Consider the following 26,688-nt stretch of genomic DNA (forward strand, 5'->3'; position numbering starts at 1 on the left):
TACAACATTGATAGACAGTCTGGCACTCTAAGACGGGTAGGGATTTGTCATAGATGAATAACTCAAGGCTGATAAGGATCATCTCTCATTGTGTTGTGTTATTTCAGACTTCAGTTGTGATTATGAGGGGGGAAAATTAAGGGCAGAGTTGAGACGTTAACATTTTCTTTTCTTAGGGTCTCTTGCGTTTCCACAGTTTATTACTCAAAGCTATTTTGGGGTCCTATTCATGATATGTAATGGCAGTAGTAGGGAACACAAATGTTATAATTACATACAGTACCAGCCAAACGTTTGGACACACCGACTCATTCAAGGGATTTTATTTATTTTAACTATTTTCTACATTGTAGAATAATAGTAAAGACAAACTATGAAATAACAAATATGGAGTCATGTAGTAACCAAACAAGTGTTAAACAAATCAAAATATATTTTATATTTGAGATTCTTCAAAGATGCCACCCTTTGCCTTGATGAGAGCTTTGCATACTCTTGGCATTCTATCAACCAGCTTCATGAGGAATGCTTTTCCAGCAGTCTTGAAGGAGTTCCCACATATGCTGAGCACTTGTTGGCTGCTTTTCTTTCACTCTGCGGTCCAACTCATCCCAAACCATCTCAATTGGGTTGAGGTTGGGGGATTGTGGAGACCAGGTCATCTGATGCAGCAACCCATCTCTCTCCTTCTTGGTTAAATAGCTGTTATACAGTCTGGAGGTGTGTTTGGGGTCATTGTCCTGTTGAGAAAGAAATGATAGTCCCCTTAAGTGCAAATAAGATGGGATGGCGTATCACTGCAGAATGCTGTAGTAGCCATGCTGGTTAAGTGTGCCTTGAATTCTAAATAAATCAGACAGTGTCACCAGCAAAGCACCTACACACCATCACACGTCCCCCCCTCCATGCTTCACGGTGTGAACCACACATGCAGAGATCATTCTTTCACCTACTCTACGTCTCATAAAGACACAGCGGTTGGAACCAAAAATCTCACATTTGGACTCATCAGACCAAAGGACAGATTTCCACCGGTCTAAAGTCCAATACTCATGTTTCTTGGCCCAAGCAAGTCTCTTCTTATTATTCTTATTGTCCTTTAGTAGTGGTTTCTTTGCAGCAATTTGACCACGAAGGCCTGATTCACGCAGTCTCCTCTGAACAGTTGATGTTGGGATGTGTCTGTTACTTGAAGTCTGAAGCATATATTTGGGCTGCAATTTCTGAGGCTGGTAACTGTAATGAACTTATCCACTGGAGCAGAGGTAACTCTGGGTCTTCCTTTCCTGAGGCGATCCTCATGAGTGCCAGTTTCATCATAGTGCTTGATGGTTTTTGCGAATGCACTTGAAGACACTTTCAGTTCTTGAAATGTTCCATATTGACTGACCTTCATGTCTTAAAGTAATGATGGACATAATATGGACTTGGTCTTTTACCAAATAAGGCTATTTTCTGTATACCACCCCTACCTCGTCACAATGAAACTGATTGGCTCAAACACATTAAGAAGGATAGAAATTCCACAAATTAAATTTTAACAATGCAAACCTGTGAATTGAAATGCATTCCAGGTGACTACCTCATGAAGCTGGTTGAGAGAATGCCAAGAGTGTGCAAAGCTGTCAAGGCAAGCGTTGCTACTTTGAAGAATCTAAAATATAAAATATATTTTGATTTGTTACTACATGATTCCACATGTGCTATTTGATAGTTTAGATGTATTCACTATTATTCTACAATGTAAAAATTAAGAAAATCCTTTGAATGAGTAGGTGTGTCAAATTTTGACTGGTACTGTACATGCAATTTATGAGTTGGAAACAATGTGCTGGTTTTGCTGGAAGAGGGAGAGGCAGGAAGAGTGTGATGTCAGTCAGGGAAGAGTAGAGGAAGCCAGAGAAGTAGGAGGAGAGGACTACTGGCAGGGAGGTTGACCGCCTTCCCATTTCCTGGCGGCGCCTCTGCTCTGCACTCTCTCTCTCTCCTCTGAGTTTGAGAGAGGGACCAGAGATTAAACTTCAGACGAGTAGACGCTGCTGGATCTCCGTCCGTGGATCTATCTATGTCTATCTCTTTAAGGTGGTTCTCATTAAACCCAAGGAACCTTCTCCTGGTCTGGGTGGTCAACACTGAGAGGAAGCCACATATCGATAAAAAGATGTACAGTGGATTTGGAGGTACCTTTTCCCCTTTAATGTGATTTAAAGTGGGGCTTGTGGACTTCACGATTTATACAAATATTATAGTTTTATTTTGTTCTAGGCTACGATGGGATTTTGAAGTACAGGATGTTAGTTTTGTCTATGGTGTTGTTACTCTTGGAATTGTGGTGAGTCAAACGTCAGTCACTCGCTGCTTGTATTGGGTTTTGTAGTATTTCACACCGTGTGAAGCATCTTGTAATATGTTATCATTTAACCTTCACCAGTGTGTGTTCCCATTGATTGTGAATGTTTAGTTTTCATTTTGTGGGTGTGTTTTATCAGCCAATGTGATTTCTTACACCCTCAATATATGTTCCCTCACTATCTCTCTCTGTTTGAGGCTAAATTCCTTTGCTTTGGCTTCACATTGTCCTGTTTGTCAGGGCTGAAGTTGGATCTGCCGTACACTGCCCTTAAAACAGGTGGTAGAAAACCTTCCTCCATTTCCTTCTCGTGGAGTCCATTATGAAACTGAAAGCCCTGGAGTTGGAGAATGATAGTGTTCCTCCTCCTCATAGCTCTGGCCGCATTGTCTCAGTCCCTGGTGTTGGTCTATATAGGCCTATGGTTTGTGGACGATGGGGATGACTGCAGTTTGTGTTAACATCCAGGTGGTCTCCCACTACATGTCCAAATGAATGTGGTTTAATTCGGTCTGTGGGGAGGGAAAAAAATGCCGGCCCCACAGATCCATCTTTGGTGGTGTTGAGGTAGACCAGCTGTTCCCAGGGGTGGGGTGTGGACACGGACACCTCAGTGTTCAGTGCTGTGGCTGTCAGTGACATAGTAATAATCCCTAGGGGACGTCCATAAGTGTGTGTTGCGTGATTTCCCCTCACTTTGGGTGTGGTCACACTCTAGTCAGGGCCTGTTGCTGTGGAGATTTGAAGAACAATATTTCACAGTTTTTCAAACCAGTCCCTCATGGCCAGTGTTGTAAACATACCCATGGACTTTGAGACAATGAATAGTGACTAGGGGGCTTGACTGAGTCAGTACTGAGATGAGTCGTAAACAGTTGGGTTTTAATTACAAATCTCTTAATTTAGTGGAAGTGTTAGACAAGAGTCAAGCAGACGTGGAGGGATGGAGAAGGGAATGGTGGGAAGGGATGTAGTGGGTCTTTGTTTAGGCGCTGGCAGAGAGAATGGAAGGGAAGGAAGGGGACACGTGTGCACAGTTGAAGTTGGATGTTTACATACACTTAGGTTGGAGTCATTAAAACTCATTTTTCATCCACTCCACAAATGTCTTGTTAACAAACTATAGTTTTGGCAAGTCGGTTAGGACATCTACTTTGTGCATGACACAAGTCATTTTTTCAACAATTGTTTACAGACATATAGAATTTCACTTATAATTCACTGTATCACAATTATAGTTGGTCAGAAGTACACTAAGTTGACTGTGCCTTTTTAAACAGCTTGGAAAATTCCAGAAAATGATGTCATGGCTTTAGAAGCTTCGGATAGGCTAATTGACATAATTTGAGTTAATTGGAGGTGGACCTGTGGATCTATTTCAAGGCCTACCTTCAAACTCAGTGCCTCTTTGCTTGACATCATGGGAAAATCAAAAGAAATCAGCCATGACCTCAGAAAAATGATTGTAGACCTCCACAAGTCTGGTTCATCCTTGGGAGCAATTTCCAAACGTCTGAAGGTACCACGTTCATCTTTACAAACAATAGTACGCAAGTATAAACAGCATGGGACCACGCAGCCGTCATACTGCTCAGGAAGGAGATGCGTTCTGTCTCCTAGAGATGAACGTTATTTGGTGCGAAAAGTGCAAATCAATCCCAGAACAACAGCAAAGGACCTTGTGAAGATGCTGGAGGAAACGGGTACAAAAGTATCTGTATCCACAGTAAAACGAGTCCTTCATCGACATAACCTGAAAGGCCGCTCAGCAAGGAAGAACCCACTGCTCCAAAACCGCCATAAAAAAGCCAGACTACGGTTTGCAACTGCACATGGGGACAAAGAAATGTCCTCTGGTCTGATGAAACAAAAAATAACTGTTTGGCCATAATGACCATAGTTATGTTTGGAGGAAAAAGGGGGAAGCTTGCAAGCCGAAGAACACCATCCCAACCGTGAAGCACGGGGGTGGCAGCACCATGTTGTGGCGGTGCTATGCTGCAGGAGGGACTGGTGTACTTGACAAAATAGATGGCATCATGAGGGAGGAAATTATGTGGATATATTGAAGCAACATCTCAAGACATCAGTCAGGAAGTTAAAGCTTAGTTGCAAATGGTTCTTCCAAATGGACAATGACCCCAAGCATACTTCCAAAGTTGTGGCAAAATGGTTTAAGAACAACAAAGTCAAGGTATTGGAGTGGCCATCACATAGCCCTGACCTCAATCCTATAGAAAATGTGTGGGCAGAACTGAAAAAGCATGTGTGAGCAAGGAGGCCTACAAACCTGACTCAGTTACACCAGCTCTGTCAGGAGGAATGGGCCAAAATTCACCCAACTTATTGTGGGAAGCTTGTGGAAGGCTACCTGAAACGTTTGACCCAAGTTAAACAATTTAAAGGCAATGCTACCAAATACTAAGTGAGTGTATGTAAACTTCTGACCCACTGGGAATGTGATGAAAGAATTAAAGCTGAAATACATCATTCTCTCTGCTATTATTCTGACATTTCACATTATTCAAATAAAGTGGTGATCCTAACTGACCTAAGACAGGGAATTTTTACTGATTTTAAATGTCAGGAATTGTGAAAAACTGAGTTTAAATGTATTTGGCTAAGGTGTATGTAAACTTCCGACTTCAACTGTATGTGTTTAGGGGCTTTCTCAGATAAAACAGACACATAATGCCTGCCTGGGGGCCATCAGGATCCAACCTGCAGATAATTTCCTGGATCGGGGGAGGGAGAGCGCAACAAGCAGCCTCTCATAAACCCAGTCATTTCAATATACACATCATTAGGTTCCTCATTAGCTTGTTATGTTTTCTTGTTTTTTCTTTTTGCAAGCTTATCCAAAGGTCAGTGATTAGAGAAAGCTGATGCTTTAGCCCTACTGCTTGGACATTTTATCATGCTTTATTGTGTTATATACAATACCAGTCAAGAGTTTGGACACACCTACTCATTCATTTTCTTTATTACTGTTTTCTACATTGTAGAATAATATTGAAGGCATCAAAACTATGAAATAATACATTTCGAATCATGTAGTAACCAAAAACGTTACTACATAAAACTAATCAAAATATATTTTTATTGTAGATTTTTAAAAGTCACCACCCTTTTCCTTGATGACAGCTTTGTGCACTCTTGGCATTCTCTCAACCAGCTTCATGATGTAGTCCCCTTGAATGCTTTTCCAGCAGTCTTAAAGTAGTTCCCACATATGCTGAGCACTTGTTGGCTGCTTTTCCTTCACTCTGCGGGCCAACTCATCCCAAACGATCTCAATTGGGTTGAGGTCTGGGGATTGTGGAGGCCAGGTCATCTGATACAGCACTCCATCACTCTCCTTATTGGTCAAATAGCTCTTACACAGCCTTGAGGTGTGTTTTGGGTTTTGTTCTTTTGAAAAGCAAATGATAGTCCCAGCTAAGCGCAAATTACATTTTATTGGTCACATACACATTTTTAGCAGATGTTAATGTGAGTGTAGCGAAATGCTTGTACTTCTAGTTCTGACAGTGCAGTAATATCTAACTAGTAATCTAACAATTCCAAAACAACTCCCTAATACACACATATCTAAAGGGATGGAATAAGAATTTGTACATATAAATAGTGGATGAGCGATGACCGAGCGGCATAGGCAAGATGCAATAGATGGTATAAAATACAGTACAGTATATCCATATGAGATAAGTAATGTAAGATATGTGAACATGATTAAAGTGGCATTATTTAAAGTGACTAGTGATCCATTTATTAAGATGGTCAATGATTTGAATCTGTATGTAGGCAATAGCTACTCTGTGTTAGTGATTGTTTTTTAACAGTCTTATGGCCTTGAGATGGAAGCTGTTTTTCAGTCTCTCGTTCTCAGCTTGATGCACCTGTACTGACCTCGCCTTCTGGATGGTTGCGGGGTGTACAGGCAGTGGCTTGGGTAGTTGTTGTCCTTGATGATCTTTTTGGCCTTCTTTTGACATCGGGTGGTGTAGGTATCCTGGAGTGCAGGTAGTTTGCCCCCGGTGATACGTTGGGCAGAACGCACCACCCTCTGGAGAGCCTTGCACTTGAGAGTGGTGCAGTTGCTGTACCAGGCTGTGATACAGCCCGACAGGATGCTCTCAATTGTGCTTCTGTAAAAGTTTGAGGGTTTTAGGTGACAAGCCACATTTTGTCAGCCTCCTGAGGTTGAAGAGGCGCTGTTGCAAGGAACTTAAAACTTTCCAACTTCTCCACTGCTGTCCCGTTGATGTGTATAGGGGGGTTTTCCCTCTGCTGTTTCCTGAAGTCCACGATCATCTCCTTTTTGTTTTGTTGACGTTGAGAGGTTGTTTTCCTGACCCCACACTCCGAGTGCCCTCACCTCGTCTCTGTAGGCTGTCTCGTCGTTGTTGGTAATCAAGCCCACTACTGTTGTGTCCTCTGCAAACTTGATGATTGAGTTGGAGGCGTGCATGGCCACGCAGTCATGGGTGAACAGGGAGTACAGGAAGGGGCTGAGCATGCACCCTTGTGGGGCCCCAGTGTTGAGGATCAGCGAAGTGGAGATGTTGTTTCCTACCCTCACCACCTGGGGGCGGCCCGTCAAAGTCCAGGACCCAATTGCACAGGGCGGGGTTGAGACCCAGGCCCTTAAGCTTAATGATGAATTTGGAGGGTACTGTGGTGTTGAATACTGAGCTGTAGTCAATGAACAGCATTTTTACATAGGTATTCTTCTTGTCCAGATGGGATAGGGCACTGTGATTGCGATTGCATCGTCTGTGGACCTGTTTGGCTAGTATGCAAACTGAAGTTGGTCTAGGGTGGCCGGTAAGGTGGAGGTGATATGATCCTTGACTACTCTCTCAAAGCACCTCATGATAACAGAAGTGAATGCTAAGGGGCAATAGTCATTTAGTTAAATTATCTTTGCCATCTTGGGTACCCGAACAATGGTGGCCATCTAGAAGCATGTGGGCACAGCAGACTGGGACAGGGAGTGATTGAATATGTCTGTAAACACCAGTCAGCTGGTCTGCGCATGCTCTGAGGATGCGGCTAGGGATACCGTCTGGGCCAGCAGCCTTGCGAGGGTTAACACGTTTAAATGTCTTACTCGCATCGGCAATGGAGAAGGAGAGGGGAGGGGGGGGCACAGTCCTTGGTAGCGGGACGTGTCAGTGTCACTGTATTATCCTCAAAGTGGGCAAAGAAGGTGTTTAGTTTGTCTGGAAGCAAGACGTCAGTAACGTGGCTGGTTTTCTTTTTGTAGTCCGTAATTGCCTGTACACCCTGCCACATACGTCTCGTGTCTGAGCCGTTGAATTGCGACTCCACTTTGTCCCTATACTGACATTTTGCTTGTTTTATTGCCTTGCGGAGGGAATAACTACACTGTTTTAATTCAGGCATATTCCCCGTCATCTTTCCATGGTTAAATGGTTCTCACTTTCAGTTTTGCGCGAAAGCCGCCGTCTATCCGAGGTTTCTGGTTAGGGTAGGTTTTAATAGTCACAGTGGGTACAACATCTCCAATGCACTTCCTTATAAACTCACTCACCGAACTAGTGTATCAATCAATGTTATTCTCTGAGGCTGCCCAGAACATATCCCAATCTGCGTGTTCAAAACAATCTTGAAGCGTGGATTCCAATTGGTCAGACCAGCGTTGAATGGTTCTTATCACAGGTACATCATGTTTGAGTTTCTGCCTATAGGATGGTAGGAGCAAAATGGAGTCGTGGTTGGATTTGTCGAAGGAATGAAGGGAGGGGGGGGCTTGTATGCATCTCGGAAGATAGAGTAGCAGTGTATTGCCTGCGCTACTAACAATGTGCTGATTGAATTTAGATTCATATTGCTGCAGAATGTTGTGGGAGGCATGCTGGTTAAATGTGCCTTGAATTCTAAATAAAGCACTGACTGTGTCGCCAGCAAAGCACCCCCACACCATCACACCTCCTCCATGCTTCACGGTGGGAACCACACATGCAGAGATCATCCGTACTCTACATCTCACAAAGACACTGTGGTTGGATTTTGCACTCATCAGACCAAAGGACAGATTTCCACCGGTCTAAAGTCCAATACTCATGTTTCTTGGCCCAAGCAAGTCTCTTCTTATTCTTATTGTCATTTAGTAGTGGTTTCTTTGCAGCAATTTGACCATGAAGGCCTGATTCACGCAGTCTCCTCTGAACAGTTGATGTTGGGATGTGTCTGTTACTTGAAGTCTGAAGCATATATTTGGGCTGCAATTTCTGAGGCTGGTAACTGTAATGAACTTATCCACTGGAGCAGAGGTAACTCTGGGTCTTCCTTTCCTGAGGCGATCCTCATGAGTGCCAGTTTCATCATAGTGCTTGATGGTTTTTGCGAATGCACTTGAAGACACTTTCAGTTCTTGAAATTTTCCATATTGACTGACCTTCATTTCTTAAAGTAATGATGGACTGTCATTTCGCTTTGCTTATTTCAGCTGTTCTTGCCATAATATGGACTTGGTCTTTTACCTAATAGGGCTGTCTTCCAGGTGACTACATCATGAAGCTGGTTGAGACAATGCCTAGAGTGTGCAAAGCTGTCAAGGAAAAGGGTGGCTACTTTCACACTTTTTTGGTTACAACATGTTTCAATATGTGGTATTTCAGTGTTGTTGTCTTCACTGTTATTCAACAATGTAGAAAATGGTAAAAATAAAGGAAATCCCCTGGAATGAGTAGGTGTGTCCTAACTTTTGACTGGTACTGTAGTTCCAGTCTATTTCCTATATTTCAGAGGTTTAATGGTTATGATAAGGTCAGTAAATTGTGTTTAAACTGCACGTGGAGTTAGTGGATGACCAGAACTGTCTACTGGCTGTGTTTTGAGGTGCTAAGTGCCGCTCTACTCTTGTGCTTGTTGCTCCGCTGTCTGTCCCCAGTGTTGTTTTTAGAGCCGACTAGCCCTTTCCCTGTCCATCAGCTCAGTGTTGAATTAGGGAACTGGCATGCCCTTCCACCCCGTCACCCTACCCCCACTGCTGTTGCTGTTCAGTTCTGCGACACAGGCGGCTTCCCCCTCTGATCAGTGTACAGGTCCTGTGTTCATCAGGGCCTGTGTGCCCCTTGGTTAGGAGACAGTAGACCCTGCTTATCTCCACCATGTTTGGAATGTCAGAGTGGAGTGGGAGACGGGCTGGTTGATGAGGGGTGCAGCCTGTATCCGAAGCCTAGCTTCATCTCCATTGGCAATGTCATTAGGGCTTTTGTTACCCCAGATACCCTCTCTGTGGCTGATCACAAAACAGCCAGTGTGTTTTTTTTCTCTCACACTCATTCACAGACACAACACAAGACAGACACCATGTTAACAAACACCCTGTTTATAAACACCCATTTATGAGACTTTCCTTTGACCTGCAGGTGTGATATGCACATTGAGATGTTGAGAACAATGCTGAGCATGCTCAGAGTGTGTGTGGAAGATGCAGTGATGTCAGGGTGTGGTGGGGGATAGTTGAGTGGCTGGCCCCTGTGTGCTTTGTTTTCTAGAACTGTCCTGGAATGAGACCAGCCAGGCAGCAGAACAATGAGCGTGATCGTGTCTATGGGCTTCGGACCCTGTCCAGCCATAACCACACTCATCATGGAAACCAATGGAAGCCTGTAGTTATGTGGCGTACAGCTCACATGGTTTTATGTTTATGCCACTCTCAATAGATTTCCGCATCGTGTGACCTCACTGTATTTATTCCCAGGCTGACCAATCTCTTCTGGGACAGGTAGGAACCAGGCATTACAGACTGGAGGTATTGTTAGGATGGCTGACTGGGTCCTCACTGCGCTGATCTGTGTGTGGGTGGGGGGTGTAGCAGGGTAACCATCCGAGGCTGAACACTAGAGTAAAGGAAGGAGAATGTGTCGCTTACCTGTTTCCTGTTTACTGCATGATGCCCATGATGAGAAGGATCCTCTTGAAGGTCTGTGTCTGTGGAATGCTTGTGCGGTTAATGTCGTGTAAATATGTTTTGACACAGTATATGATTTGTGTATATGAAATAGTAGTTATTACTATAAAATGTACTGAATATGGCACAGAAACTCAAGTAGTGCTTCATCAATTTGGTTAGTCCGAACTAGTGGTCTCAATTTCGTCAGCCAGTGATTGTCAAGCAAAATAGTTGTCGGTCTCACCGTAATTGCATGATGAGAGACTAATGATGATTTGAAAAAATTCACAATTTTCTCTCATTCACAATTTGACAAGCACATGATAATGCCTTGAATTTCACAGCGGCATCCCCTTTGTGGCCGTAATGCACCCTAAAAAAAATCCATGCCTTTTGCTGCCCTGAGTGCTGAGTTGTGTCCTTCTCCCTGAGTGAAGAGGACACAACTGGGAGCCTCCTTATCCAATTTCGAGGTGCATATTGAAGATGTTGGAAGAACTGTCCACATTTACTTTTCGTCAGCCAACAAGATGAGTACGCCGAACAAACAGCAAAAGCACTAGCCTATGTCAATCTACTATCCCCCATAGTACAAAGGTGCCAGGAAATAAATATTCCAAACATAGTCTGTATAAGTTGTGGGATGCGATAGATCCCAAATTAATACAACCACTAGCATCAAATCAAAAACCCATTTTTATGCAATAGGCCGTCATTGTAAATAAGAATTTGTTCTTAACTGACTTGCTTACTTAAATAAAGGTTAAAAAAATATGCAACGTGGCTGACACAACAGATCAGAACGTTTTAGCTTAAAATGTTGATAAACTATTAGGCAATTTCTTCACATTATAAGCGAAACAATGTGCACATGGTACTAGGCTATAGGCGTGAATGTTCCATTAGCAGAAAACACCATTATCAAAAGTGACCGCAAATGCAATTATGCATGTAATGATTTTAATATCTTCCCCAAACTTGCAACTCACATACTGCTTATATATGCCAGTTAGGCTCTACACCCCTTGTAAAGCGGATTAATGTGCTTAATTATATGAAGTTATTTGGCCACTTTAGTTGTGATACAAACCTCATTAAAACATATAGGCCTATGGGCTAGGCTACATGAGGTGTTTGACTAGGATTCGAACACGTCGCAAAATAAAGGCATTGTTTCTCATGCTGGGCATCATAATATAAGTCATAATATATAATTCACAAGTGATAGGCTAATATTGTCACCCATCAGACTATTCTTGGTTTAATATTGTCTTTCCATATACCAAATAATGTGTGTGACATTTTGATTTAGAATCAACCATTATCATGCACCTGTATCGACTTAGGGGCAACGGGGAAAAAATAAGTAATCTATTCACTTAAATAGCGAATGGCAGATGTTATTCCCCATGGTTTATTTCCATGCCAGACAGGTAGGCTATACCCCTGTTGTAAATATAAGCAATGCGCTTAATATTAGGAAAGTTGAGAAATAAATATCATAGGTCTAGCCTGTAGAAAGCTGATGGGATCCTCCTCTTTTTATTAGCGGCCATCACTCTGTTTTCTCGTGCATTTGCATAGCCTACAGAAATGTTGTGCGACATGAACTCATGGGCTCTCATAAAGTGTTGGATTCGATTTTACAATACATTTGCATTGATGTCAGAGTGATTAGAGGGACAATAGAGTGCTGAGTACCAGACAGATAGTTTGGTAGGCTATTAATGACCAGCATCAGAGCTTGGAGAAGCCGTGACTAAATTACCGTGACTAAACGGTCATGTGTAATTTGACTGCCTTCATGACTCGTGACAGCCGGTGTGGTGGTAATACGGTCACCGCAACAGCCCTAGTCCGAACCAAGTCTCTTTCACAAGTTTGAACATCAAAGTACAGCACAGTAGAGTACTTTGCCGTAGATTACAGTAAAGTTTATACAGTACAATGCAGAACATTATAGTGTACCCAACTCTAATGTACTCTACTGAACTATACTCTACTTTGCTCTACTGTACTGTTCTGTCCAAACTTGTGAACCCAACTGTGCTTTATCACTACTATGATTTCCCATTGTAGCCAATTCAATTGCAGAAATTTTGTTATTGATTATGTAAAGCAATTTTGAGTTTGAATCACTTAATAATTAATAAACAAAATTGATATCAGTAAGAACACTAACTAATTGCTAGGTCTGCCTTTACTTCTGTGAACTTTAGTTATTCTCACTTGTCATGAGGGAGAGAAATTAGGAAATATCTTAAATTTACAGAAGGCAGAGATGTCTCCCAAAATAAATGTGTTGCTATTAGTTGGCAGGGGTCTTTACTTCCACATTATTTTGTTTTGATGCATTTCAAATACCTTAAGAGTTTTTTTGGTAGAAATCAAGTCTTTCCTTATTCCACATTTTTAGAATTGTTGAAAATGTACTGTATGTGCCTTTATTTCTCAAAAATATAGACTCTTAGCTTTCATTTGACACCCAATTTCACATGCTCCTATGAACTTCATGTTGGTGCTCATGGGTCCTTTTAGATGGAAATGACCAGCTGTGACTGCTGAATCCTGACTACCATTCCTGCAAGTCCAAAATGAATCTTGGCTTCCTTCCTTAGGGCCGGGATGCATCTCTGTATCTAAGGAACTGATATCAGTGCTGCTGACCAAACACGACAACACTGATAAAACTTAAGGGTCTGGCCAAAACCACACTGCTCAGTAGAACTGTAGCTGCCACAGACTAAAACTACACTTTAGAATTCCATTTAATGTGTGGGTAACACCCGGGCTGATGCTGTGTCTTGAAGCTAAAATATCTGTGCCTGAGGCCTGCCAATAGTTGGCTCACCCGAGGCTGCCTAACCTCACAGGGCCTGTCTCTCTGTGTTGGGCTCTTGTCCTGGCTGAGTCCCTGGTGATTGGTGTCTGTTTAATCTAGTCTCAATCCCTCCCTTTTTTTCTTCTTCTATCAAAGAGGACCTTGTTTTGGGCCCTGTGTGATGGAGATGTCACTAATGCTGCGACAAAGTCCCTAGTGTCAGGGCCTGGAACGCCACTGCTGAATACTCACAATGAACTCAGAGAGACACTCACACACTGGAAGCTTATCTAGGAAAGCCCAATATTCTCACATATGTTTATTTTTCTCTCTGTCATCCCCTGCACTACTATCCCCCTTGATACAGGTGCAGATCACATGGTCAATACTTTGTGCTGTGCCCAGGCAGCTCTAGAGGGAGAGCGTGGGTGGTAGAGAACAGAGAGATGGTGGGCGGGCAGCTCTAGAGGGAGAGCGTGGGTGGTAGAGAACAGAGAGATGGTGGACAGGCAGCTCTAGAGGAAGAGCGTGGGTGGTAGAGAACAGAGAGATGGTGGGCAGGCAGCTCTAGAGGAAGAGTGTGGGTGGTAGAGAACAGAGAGATGGTGGGCAGGCAGCTCTAGAGGAAGAGTGTGGGTGGTAGAGAACAGAGAGATGGTGGGCGGGCAGCTCTAGAGGGAGAGCGTGGGTGGTAGAGAACAGAGAGATGGTGGGCGGGCAGCTCTAGAGGGAGAGCGTGGGTGGTAGAGAACAGAGAGATGGTGGGCAGGCAGCTCTAGAGGAAGAGCGTGGGTGGTAGGGAACAGAGAGATGGTGGACAGGCAGCTCTAGAGGAAGAGCGTGGGTGGTAGAGAACAGAGAGATGGTGGGCAGGCAGCTCTAGAGGAAGAGTGTGGGTGGTAGAGAACAGAGAGATGGTGGGCAGGCAGCTCTAGAGGAAGAGCGTGGGTGGTAGAGAACAGAGAGATGGTGGGCAGGCAGCTCTAGAGGAAGAGTGTGGGTGGTAGAGAACAGAGAGATGGTGGGCGGGCAGCTCTAGAGGAAGAGCGTGGGTGGTAGAGAACAGAGATGGTGGGCAGGCAGCTCTAGAGGAAGAGCGTGGGTGGTAGAGAACAGAGAGATGGTGGGCAGGCAGCTCTAGAGGAAGAGCGTGGGTGGTAGAGAACAGAGATGGTGGGCAGGCAGCTCTAGAGGAAGAGCGTGGGTGGTAGAGAACAGAGATAGTGGGCAGGCTGCAGTAATGTGTTTTCAGTCTGCATTGTGTCAATGTTATCCCTGGATCTTCACTGGCCTTTGTTTCCAGTGTGGAAGCAGTGACACACAGTACCCTCATTGCTTCACCACAGGAAGAGGGAGGGAATATGAAGGTGCACAGAGCAGAAGGGACAGGGGGAGAGGTAGGGCAGTGGGAGGGCAGGCCTACAATACAGAAACACTTCAACTGCCTTTGACATTTAAAATTTTAGTTGCTTAATGCATTATGGCAGATGCATTAAGGCAAATTATGGCATGTTGAACGTTAGATAATCAAATTAATGTTGACATGTAAGATCATTTGAATCTGCACATTTGCTACAAACCAGAACTAGCTGGTACTTCTTTAATCCAAAAACAATGCACTTCTGTGTCAAATGCTAGAGTGGCTTTTGGACATCACTGTTTATGCAATAGAGAGATGCACAGAGCAACATCTCTGCAAGGCATTAGATTAGATTTTTCTTACATAATCTCTTCAAGAGCTCTTAGGGGTAGATTGATAATAAAATGCTTTGATGTGAAGAACTGGTATTTTGGCCCAGGAGGGTGCAGCCCCTGCAGCTTATTAGGTAACATGTTTAGGAAAAAAAGCCAGTTTGATTCACAAGGCTCAAGGTGCACCTAACAAGATTTCAGGAACTTGTATTTGAGAAAAAAACATTGCATAAGAGTTCTTGTGAAAGAACAATGCCAGTAGAAACAGGGTTCAATTATACAAATTCTGCTCTGCTCATTTTGTTGTGGTGTTTTCCTGCAGTTCCCAGACAGAGTAGCCAAACTGTCCCCCTTTTGTGTGTCGTTGTGCAACCTCTAAAGCTTTCCCCTTCCTTTGCCTCTGCAGGGAGTCCCTCCAGAGCTGTCTCCACCATGTCCCTTTCCGTGCGCCCATCGCGCCGAGTCATCTCTAGATCCGTCACTAGGAGCCAGTCCTTTGCCGGGGTCAACTCCTACGATAAGCCCTACAGGTGAGGACACTCCCTCTAATAAGGTCAAGTGTACATTACTGTTATAGACCTTACTGGTGAGTACACTTCTGCGTTGACATTCTACACATTCAACAATGCAGCTCTAGGCTACTGTTCTCGACATTGGTAGATTTGTGATACACACATCTATTTGACACACACACACACACACACCATAGACTGTGTGTCTACTTTCGAGCCCCACCTGACAGGACGTCCTGTAAAGCCCACACTTCCTGAGGCGGCGGTACTGGAGGCCTCTCCTTTCATGACGAGGGAAAAATATTTATTGTTCATTGTAATTGTCCTGCCTTCAAAGCTGAGTTTTTAATAGGAGCATATGGTCTACATACACGTATGTGTGTGTGTGGGGGGGGGGGGGGGGGGGCTTTGGTATATCAACAAAGTGATCATCAAAGTATTCCCTATTGTCGGGTAGAATGGAGGAAAATGAAGGTCTCGAGTTATTTATTATTGAAGGTCCATCTGCCAGAAAACAGGACAGAATGGAGTCAGAATATTAAAGGAAGAACAGAAGAGGAGAATGGAGTCAGAATATTAAAGGAAGAACAGAGAGAGGAGAATGGAGTCAGAATATTAAAGGAAGAACAGAGAGAGGAGAATGGAGTGTGTATGCTTGAGTAACAGGAGCATGAGTTTGTACTAGAGGGAGAGAGACAGAGTAGAGAGAGAGTGCATCAGGAGATACAGAGGAAGAGAGGAAATCCATCTTACATTTGGCACATTGCAGAAAAAATACAAATATTCCTTCTGCAGCCTACATATAAGAAATGCATTAATATATAGCAGTTACTAGAGTTATATGTCTGGAGGAAAGGTGTGTTGACTGATCAGGCAGTATCTTGCTGAAGAGAATATGAGCAGCCTAGACAGACACATCTCTCTTTCATAGCCCATTGACTGGCCTGTCACCTGTGAAAGAGGAGTCTTGCCTCAAATCGATTACTTGTTGCATTTTATAAAGTGATATTGATTATTTTATTTATCAACTCAGAATGTTATCATCACCCCTGACTGTGCACATCCATGCTTCACTGCTCTGGTAGGGTGGGTTGGAGATGGGACACTCCAAACATGTCTTTGGCCTGTTCTGTATGAATGAGACATATCTCCATAGCATTTTAAAAGCATGTTAAAATCCCTCTTCCATCAACTCACCAACAGTCACAGTGATTGAAGCGCTACAGTTTCAGCAGCGCAGTTAGTAAAATGCTTTGTGTGTTGTGTTTTAGGAACCTGTCAGTGTTCAGCACCCCGAGGGTCACCAGGAAGCCCTCCAGAGCCAGTAGGATGTTCACCCTCTCTGCCAAATCCCCACCGCCCAAGGTGCCCCAGCCAGAGAGGCTGGATGAGGTCTACGAGGCTCTGAAGAGAGGCCTGCAGTGAGTACACATACGCTTTTGCACAAAACATTATTGTCATGCATGCCTGCTCAGACGGACAGGAAATTGACCTGCCATGTGTCTCTCAGGTCTTACCTGCAGGTGCACCAGATAGAGCTGGACAGCCTGAGCCGACAAATGAGGGAATCCAAGAGGAACTCTCGTCTGGTAGGTACCACCATGTCTTGAATCTGCCGTAAAATGACTGTACGCTCACTTGACCTTTGTAATGGCTTTTATTGGACTGTGTAGTCATGTGATTTTCTTGTTCTTTTTCAGGGGTTTCTCTATGAGCTGGATAAGGTGAGTTTGACCCTGACTTCTATATTATCCAAAAGTTTAGGTCTTATAAAATAATCAGACAGCAATCCATTGGTCCCAGATTACATCAATCTATTATTTGAGCATCATTTTGAAAGATGAGTCCTTGTGTTTCTTCCAACAGCAAGTGAAGGTGGTTGAGAGGTTTATGCGACGGCTTGAGTTCCATCTCAGCAAGGTAAGCTGTGTGTGTGTGTGTGTGTGTGTGTGTGTGTGTGTGTGTGTGTGTGTGTGTGTGTGTGTGTGTGTGTGTGTGTGTGTGTGTGTGTGTGTGTGTGTGTGTGTGTGTGTGTGTGTGTGTGTGTGTGTGTGTGTGTGTGTGTGTGTGTGTGTGTGTGTGTGTGTGTGTGTGTGTGTGTGTGTGTGTGTGTGTGAGAGAGAGAGAGAACAGAAAATGATTGTGTGATTGATTGGTAACTTGAACAAGCGTAAAGTTTATTTATCTTGGATGTGTCGGATAGAAATAGATGTGGGAAGGCGTGTTAATAAAAATAATGTAAGCTACGTACATTATGTAGGATTTTATTACGACTGAGTACCCACACACTACAGCAGGCCTCAGACAGAAAGAGCCTCTAACAATGATTGTGTGGGTGTTACTGGCAGGTTTCAGTCTAGGGGTAAGGTCCAGCAGCTCTTGGCTTATTCACTGTGCTTATGAATTAGTGACCATTGAGAGTGCTGCCCTTTTAGCTTTTATAACAAACCCTGTGTTTGTACACACACACACACACACACACACACACACACACACACACACACACACACACACACACACACACACACACACACACACACACACACACACACACACACACACACACACACACACACACACACACACACACACACACACACACACACACACACACACACACACACACACACGGTATGCCTGGACATGGTTCACTAGCATGGGGCGGCCTCATGCTAGTCTCACATTCTTGGTTTATTTTCTGAGAGTTTTAACCCTATCCTGGGAGAGCAGTATACTGACCAGGCTGTTAACTTGACACAGCTGCAGCAGCACAGGAACACATCCTCCTCCTCGTTTTCCTCCTCCCTGTCTTCCTCCTCCTACCTTATTGATGTATGATTAGTTTTTGTTTTACAAGCAGGGGGAGCCTCACCTCCTAGGGGTCAAATGTCATGGCCCATAACCTAGGTAAGGAGAACAGTGGGTTTATTTTGAATTTGAAAGTTAACTTGTTACCACTTGTTGACCTTCCCTTTCCTGGTGACAGTTAGGCTGATTTCCCCTCCAGAAGGAAACAGCAGTGGTGGGTTATTATTCTGAAGGTTCCTTGAGCGGTCTGTCTCAGGGCTGGTCGGGGGGCAGGGGTGGGGGGGGGGGTCAGATCGAGTGCAGATGTGCTAGATATTAAAATGTTTCTGGTAAAATAACGGCGATGACTGCTTTTAATCGACAGATTAGACTACAACAGATGTGTCATAGTTGAGATGTTCCTGAACAGAGCCTCCCTTGTGGGGCACGTAGTTCCTCTGGGAGAAAGAGAGAGCGGGAGGGAGAGTCTTGAGCTGGAGCAGTTGGTGAGCGATGCAGATGAAGGCTGAGTCTGCTTCAGTCTCACAGTAACAGTCAGTAACCACCTCCAGATGGATAGAGGGGGCTGATTGGGATGACAGAGGAATCAATCTGGCTCTCCCTCACTCCAGCTCTGCCTTGCTCGGCCTCTCCCTGTACATAAAAATTTAAAGAGCAGCTTTCTTTTTCTTTTTTTTCTCCTTTCCTCTTTTTAACCCCCCCCCCCGTGGAGCAATGGCGTCTCTGTGGCCAGCCCGATGTGTGTGTGTTTACATTTATGTGCGCATGTTTTATACTATATGAGTGTGTGTTTGAAAGTGCAATATGTGAGCCTACGTATGTAAAGTTCTGTGCCAGAGTACAGTCATTTATTGTTTGTAATTCTTCAGTCTGCTCTGCTCAGTGCTTCTGCTCAGTCTCCTCACATCATCACATCTCAATGGAGAAGCATTGGCCATGCTGAACGTCTGCAGACTTGTCCTGTTAAATATGGTGATTTTCCGCTAGTCTGACCTTTGGTCCTGTTTGACCTCTACACACACACACAGTGACCCCTGACCTATGCCTATTGCCTACTTAGTGTAGTTTTATTCGAGGTAATCTCTCTCTCCCAGCGCTGATGGGTTATGCAGGCTGTTCAGAACCGTGTTTCACTAGCTAGTAGTCTAGCAGGTGGCTTTGTTTTTGGCTGCTGTGAGTGAAGTTAGAGGAGAGACACACCATTACTCACTCCAAAAATCTGTTATTTAATCTTAAACACACATCAGCTAGTGTTTCATTGTAAACACACATGGAGGGCAGTTTTATGTAACAAAGAGGATAGTCTTCAAAGCGACATGTTGAGACCGTATGAGTGGGTCATCAGGAATGTAGTTACAGAGTGCTGTTGTGTGGAGTCGTGGCTAAGTGGACCAGACCAGTCAGGTGGAGCTAGCGCTCTGATCATCAGGAAATGGAGGTAATGTGACAGAAGTGTGTAGAAGGTGAAGAATGAGGGAGTGGCGAGAGGGGGGGGTGGTGCTCTCAATGCTATCAGAATGAAAGGATTGTGATGCACCCTCTCACATACTCATAAAACACATGTCCCGTGGAGTCAGCTTTAGCGAATGGAGCTCTCATGGTGTTTGTCTGTTTACTAACTCATTCAGGCTGGCGTGTGAGCAGCAGCTCAGCGTATGTATCCACACAGACACAGTGTGGGCCTGACATTCTGGGTCACTCACTGTGATGAATCAGGGTGTCTGAATGTGGGGAGACAGAGGGGGAGATAGTGGGGTATCATTTAGTGAATGAGGTTCCGTGCTGGAAGCCATGTGCACTGATTCAGAAAATCGGGGAAAAGTCATAACACACAATAACACACGTGACCTTATCCCGTGACCTGAAAACAATTTGTGATGTTCTGGACAAGGTGAATACAAGTTTAATCTGTAAGTCTGCTACAATGTTATTTGATGGGACATGCTGACAGTGTTGTTTTTGTGTGTGTCAGAGGTTGTACGTTTTGTATTTTTTGAGGTTGTACGTTATCTGTCGTAGATTGTCAGCTTTTGTGTCACTGGGAGTTAGTATGAATTTTATTGAACCTTTATTTGAACAGGGAAGACCTAGGTCTCTTTTACAAATGCTCCCTGTATATACAACATCATTGTTTTAATATACATTAAAGCACAAAGAAAACATCACAAATCACCCAGAAACACTGTTACATTTCTCCACAAATAAATCCCCAACCAGTACTTTAAATTGCCCAAACTGCACCAGAACATTGAAATTAAATGTTAATTTATGGTGCACTAAAACTAAATGCAGATTTACCTAGCTCAGTGGATACCCTAGGAACTCAAGAGTTAACCAATCCTGTGAATGGGTTAGGCAACTCAGGCATCTATACTCTTCAACCAATCGCTACCCGCCCGCCCGACTAGCATCACTACTCTGGACGGTTCTGACTTAGAATATGTGGACAACTATAAATACCTAGGTGTCTGGTTAGACTGTAAACTCTCCTTCCAGACTCACATTAAGCATCTTCAATCCAAAATGTAATCTAGAATCGGCTTCCTATTTAACAACAAAGCTTCCTTCACTCATGCTGCCAAACATACTCTCGTAAAACTGACTATCCTACCGATCCTTGACTTCAGCGATGTCATTTACAAAATAGCCTCCAACACTCTACTCAGCAAACTGGATGTAGTCTATCACAGTGCCATCCGTTTTGTCACCAAAGCCCCATATACTACCCACCACTGCGACCTGTATGCTCTCTTTGGCTGGTCCTCGCTACATATTTTCGTTGCCAAAACCACTTGCTCCAGGTCATCTAAGTCTTTGCATCCCCAAAGCCAACATCTCCTTTGGCCGCCTTTCCTTCCAGTTCTCTGCTGCCAATGACTGGAACGAATTGCAAAAATCACTGAAGTTGGAGACATATCTCTCTCACTAACTTTAAGAGTCAGCTGTCAGAGCAGCTTACCGATCGCTGCAGCTGTACACAGCCCATTTGTAAATAACCCATCCAACCAACTACCTACTTCATCCCCATATTTGTTTTTGTTTTTCTGCTCTTTTGCACATCAGAATTTCTACTTGCACATCCTCATCTGCACATATATCACTCCAGTGTAAATTGCTAAATTGTAATTACTTCGCCATTATGGCCTATTTATTGCCTTACCTCCTTACTTCAATTGCACACACTGTATACATATTTTTCTATTGTGTTATTGACTGTACCTTTGTTTATCCCATGTGTAACTGTGTTGTTTTAGTCACACTGCGTTGCTTTATTTTGGCCAGGTCGCAGTTGTAAATGAGAACTTGTTCTCAACTGGCCTACCTACTGAAATAAAAAAAACAGCAAGTTAGATAAGACAGAAATTTATGAAGTAGGGCCTTGTAAACAAAAAGGGAGTCATGTAGAGATCTACAGGTCTTTAGTGAAGTCTAGGCAACCCTTTGATACAGGATGCAGTGACGATTACCAAAACTCTCACCTGTAACAAAATGAAGGGCACTATTGCATCCAAAGGTTTGAGTCGTAGCAGCTGCACTTTGATAAATAATATCACCATAATCAATAACAGATAAAAAGGTTGACTGAATAATCTGCTTACTACTGTTTAGAGAAAGGCACAATCTGTTTCTGTAGAAAAAGACAACTTTAAATCTTGAAGCGTGATAACCAGTTAATCTAAACTCAGAAACGTCCTCTCACTGTCAACTGTTTATTTTCATCAAACTTAACATGTGTAAATATTTGTATGAACAAGATTCAACAACTGAGACATAGACTGAACAAGTTCCACAGACATGTGACTAACAGAAATGGAATAATGTGTCCCTGAACAGAGGTGGAGTAAAAATCAAAAGTAACAGTCAGTATCTGGTGTGGCCACCAGCTGCATTAAGTACTACAGTGCATCTCCTCCTCATGGACTGCACAAGATTTGCCAGTTTTTGCTGTGAGATGTTACCCCACTCTTCCACCAAGGCACCTGCAAGACCCTCCCCCTCTGATCCAACAGGTCCCAGACGTTCTCAATGGGATTGAGATCCGGTCTCTTCGCTGGCAATGGCAGAGCACTGACATTCCTGTCTTGCAGGAAATCACACACAGAACAAGCAGTATGGTTGGTGGCATTGTCATCCTGGGGGGTCATGTCAGGATGAGCCTGCAGGAAGGGTGCCACATGAGGGAGGAGGATGTCTTCCTGTAACGCACAGCGTTGAGATTGCCTGAAATGACGACAAGCTCAGTCCGATGATGATGTGACACACCGGCCCAGACCATGACGGACCCTCCACCTCCAAATCAATCCCGCTCCAGAGTACAGGTCTCGGTGTAAGGCTCATTCCTTCGACGATAAACGCAAATCCGACCATCACCCCTTGTGAGACAAAACCACGACTCGTCTGTGAAGAGCACTTTTGCCAGTCCTGTCTGGTCCAGCGGCGGTAGGTTTGTGCCCATAGGCGACGTTGTTGCCAGTGATGTCTGTTGAGGACCTGCCTTACAACAGGCCTACAAGCCCTCAGTCCAGCCTCTCTCAGCCTATTGCGGACAGTCTGAGCACTGATGGAAGGATTGTGTGTTCCTGGTGTAACTCGGGCAGTTGTTGTTGCCATCCTGTACCTGTCCCGCAGGTGTGATGTTCGGATGTACCGATCCTGTGCAGGTGTTGTTACACTTGGTCTGCCACTGCGAGGATGATCAGCTGTCCGTCCTGTCTCCCTGTAGCGCTGTCTTAGGCGTCTCACAGTACGGACATTGCAATTTATTGCCCTGGCCACATCTGCAGTACTCATGTCTCCTTGCAGCATGCCTAAGGCACGTTCACGCAAATGAGCAGGGACCCTGGGCGTCTTTCTTTTGGTGTTTTCCAGAGTCCGTAGAAAGGCCTCTTTTTAGTGTATTAAGTTTTCAAAGCTATGACCTTAATTGCCTACCATCTGTAAGCTGTTAGTGTCTTAATGACCGTTCCACAGGTGCATTAATTGTTTATGGTTCATTGAACAAGCATGGGAAACAGTGTTTAAATCCTTTACAATGAAGATCTGTGAAGTTATTTGGATTTTTACAAATTATCTTTGAAAGACAGGGTCCTGAAAAAGGGACGTTTCTTTTTATGCTGAGTTTATATGTTTTTTAAACATCAAATCCATATCAATCCAAATGCCTAAGTATTTATATGCGGGAACACATTGATTGGAGATCCATTGAATGAGTGAACATGTAAACTCATGCATTGACAAGATTATTAACAACTAAAGTGTAATAGTGCCTAAACTGGGCCTAACCCCTGATTGGTTTACATTCAAAATACATTTCTCAGATAAAAAAGAACAAAGTTGTACATTTACCAAGGATTCAAGAATCTTAGCTAGAAAAGGAAGCCTTGAAATGGGTTGATAATGATTAAGATCACTATTAGCCCCGGAGTGGCAGCACAAGACTTGATTTCCATACTTTTGGAATATTTCCTGATAACAGTGTAAAAAATAAAAATAATTAAAAAAAATGGGTTATTGGGCCAACAATGATGGTCGCTACACACTTAAGACCGGAATGCAATTGGTCGGCCCTTGTGGATTTCTTGTTGTCTACTGCTAGCAAAGCATCCAGGACTTATTTTTCTGTAAATAGCCTAAAGGAAAAGCTTTGACTAATTTCTCTGATCATTCGGCAAGTTTCCCCTTTCAGCATCCAGCTCAAGATCATTGTGAATAGGCTTAGAAGTTATTTCAAAGAGAGAGCCCGCTGAAATAAAATGGTGATTAAATACATCAATGATGGCGTTTTTTTTCCATAATGAGGGCAGTGTCTGAATTAATTTGTTGTGGCAGAAAGGAGGATTTCACATTTTTCCAGAATTTAGCAGGGTCCCTATTACAATCCGAAAGAGCAGTTATATAATAATCAGATTTATCCTTTCTGATTTGTCTTACACAATGATTCCTCAGTTGTTTAAAAGCTTGCCAGTCCAGGACTACGCCTGTATTCCTGACCTTGATCCAAGCATCATCTCTTTTACGAATGATTCCGGAGTGTTCCAGACATTCCATCTGCCTTTAACCCTTCATTTTTTGAAGAGAGCATGATTACCCACAAAGAATTGAAGACATCTGCAAAAAGGCTCAAAGATATATCAGGTTCAGGGATAGCTGAAGTACAGTCAAGATCACTAAAATAAAGATCATGTAAAAAAGCCTGTTGACTGAAGGTTTTTAAGTTCCTCTTTGTGATGACACGAGGCTGAGATTTTTGTATTCTCACATTTCTAACACAAACAACTGGGGAATTGTCACAAATGAATTGGGCGACGACACCAGTAGAAACATAATTTCTCTTGTGTATTTGTTAAAATAAGGGTTGAGGTAGTGGAGGACTGATGGATCTTTAGGGTTGGGCCGTGTAGGCTTAGTCACCAGCTGGGTTAGGTTTAGATCATTACACATCTTTTAGATTGTCTGAAGCCTGCATTTCCCAATCATAATTTAGGTCACCCAGGATAGTAACTTCTGATTTAGTAAAAGAAGACAAGAAACTAGTTAACTCCTCGAGTGCACAAAGGTTAGCCGAGGGAGGACGGTACACACCTATAACGGTTATGGATCACTTTTTCCCTAGACAAGGCTTGAAGATAATAGCTCTAATTTTTGGGCAAGGTAAATAGATTTCAGTAAAGAGACAGAGAAATATGTTTTTAAAAGAATGGCCACTCCACCACCTCTACCCTGTATGTCAGCTCTGAACACATTATAACCCTCAATTTTAATATCAGAGTCCAGAATGTCCCCAGAGATCCAAGTTTCAGTCAATACCAGAATGTCCGGATTAGTCTGCTAGGCGCAGATCTTGATGTAATCCAGTTTAGGAAGTAAGCTCCTAATGTTCAGGTTAGAGGTCAACCGATTAATCGGAATGGCCGATTTAATTCGGGCCGATTTTCAAGTTTTCTGGTATTTTGGGACACCGATTTGGCCGATTTTATTATTTTATTTTTTTCACCTTTATTTAATCTTTATTTAACTAGGCAAGTCAGTTAAGAACACATTCTTATTTTCAATGACGGCCTAGGAACGGTGGGTTAACTGCCTCGTTCAGGGGCAGAACGACAGATTCTGATTCCGTCAGCTCGGGGGATTCAATCTTGCAACCTTACAGTTAACTAGTCCAACGCTCTAACCACCTGATTACATTGCACTCCACGAGGAGCCTGTTGTTACGCGAATGCAGTAGTAAGTTGCTAGCTAGCATTAAACTTATCTTATAAAAAAAACAATCAATCAATCATAATCACTAGTTAACTACACATGGTTGATGATATTACTAGTTTATCTAGCGTGTGCTGTGTTGCATATAATCGATGCGGTGCGTATCGTTGCTCCAATGTGTACCTAAACATCAATGACTTTCTTAAAATCAATACACAGAAGTATATATTTTTAAACCTGCATATTTAGCTAAAAGATATCCAGGTTAGCAGGCAATATTAACCAGGTGAAATTGTGTCACTTCTCTTGCGTTCATTGCACGCAGAGTCAGTGTATATGCAACAGTTTGGGCCGCCTAATTTGCCAGAATCTTACGTAATTATGACATAACATTGAAGGTTGTGCAATGTAACAGGAATATTTTGACTTATGGATGCCACCCGTTAGATCAAATACTGAACGGTTCCGTATTTCACTGAAAGTCTTGTTTTCGAGATGATAGTTTCTGGATTCGACCATATTAATGACCCAAGGCTCGTATTTCTGTGTGATATTATGTTATAACTAAGATTTGATAGAGCAGTCTGACTGAGCGGTGGTAGGCACCAGCAGGCTCGTAAGCATTCATTCAAACAGCACTTTCCTGCGTTTTGCCAGAAGCTCTTCGCTGTGCTTCAAGCCTATCAACTCCCGAGATTAGGCTGGTGTAACCGATGTGAAATGGCTAGCTAGTTAGCGGGGTGCGCGCTAATAGCGTTTCAAACGTCACTCGCTCTGAGACTTGGAGTAGTTATTCCCCTTGCTCTGCATGGGTAACGCTGCTTCGAGGGTGGCTGTTGTCGTTGTGTTCCTGGTTCGAGCCCAGGTAGGAGCGAGGAGAGGGATGGAAGCTATACTGTTACACTGGCAATACTAAAGTGCCTATAAGAACATCCAATAGTCAAAGGTATATGAAATACAGATCGTATAGAGAGAAATAGTCGTATAATTCCTATAATAACTACAACCTAAAACTTCTTACCTGGGAATATTGAAGACTCATGTTAAAAGGAACCACCAGCTTTCATATGTTCTCATGTTCTGAGCAAGGAACTTAAACGTTAGCTTTCTTACATGGCACATATTGCACTTTTACTTTCTTCTCCAACACTTTGTTTTTGCATTATTTAAACCAAATTGAACATGTTTCATCATTTATTTGAGCCTAAATTGATTTTATTGATGTATTATATTAAGTTAAAATAAGTGTTAATTCAGTATTGTTGTAATTGTCATTATTACAAATAAAGTAAATAAAAATCGGCCGATTTAATCGGTATCTGCTTTTTTTGGGCAGCCAATAATCGGTATCGGCGTTGAAAAATCATAATCGGTCGAC

At 43.2% G+C, this 26,688-nt stretch overlaps 1 protein-coding gene across 6 annotated transcripts in view; it reads left to right on the forward strand.

Annotated features, from left to right (window-relative positions):
- The window catches only part of LOC129867099 (rho family-interacting cell polarization regulator 1-like), a 111,428-nt gene that overhangs the window by 67,138 nt on the left and 17,602 nt on the right, over positions 1-26,688 (forward strand). For 5 of the 6 annotated variants that reach the window (XM_055940266.1, XM_055940269.1, XM_055940268.1 and 2 more), the window contains exons 2-6: positions 15,197-15,320; positions 16,574-16,723; positions 16,813-16,891; positions 17,003-17,026; positions 17,169-17,222. In XM_055940266.1, the coding sequence (XP_055796241.1) occupies positions 15,197-15,320; positions 16,574-16,723; positions 16,813-16,891; positions 17,003-17,026; positions 17,169-17,222 (431 nt within the window). Of the gene's footprint in view, positions 1-2,001; positions 2,181-15,196; positions 15,321-16,573; positions 16,724-16,812; positions 16,892-17,002; positions 17,027-17,168; positions 17,223-26,688 lie in introns of those variants that run through there. The other variant, XM_055940267.1, reaches the window with a different exon arrangement.

The sequence above is a fragment of the Salvelinus fontinalis genome, chromosome 12, assembly GCF_029448725.1.
Source record: "Salvelinus fontinalis isolate EN_2023a chromosome 12, ASM2944872v1, whole genome shotgun sequence".
In the NCBI taxonomy this organism is placed as follows: domain Eukaryota; kingdom Metazoa; phylum Chordata; class Actinopteri; order Salmoniformes; family Salmonidae; genus Salvelinus; species Salvelinus fontinalis.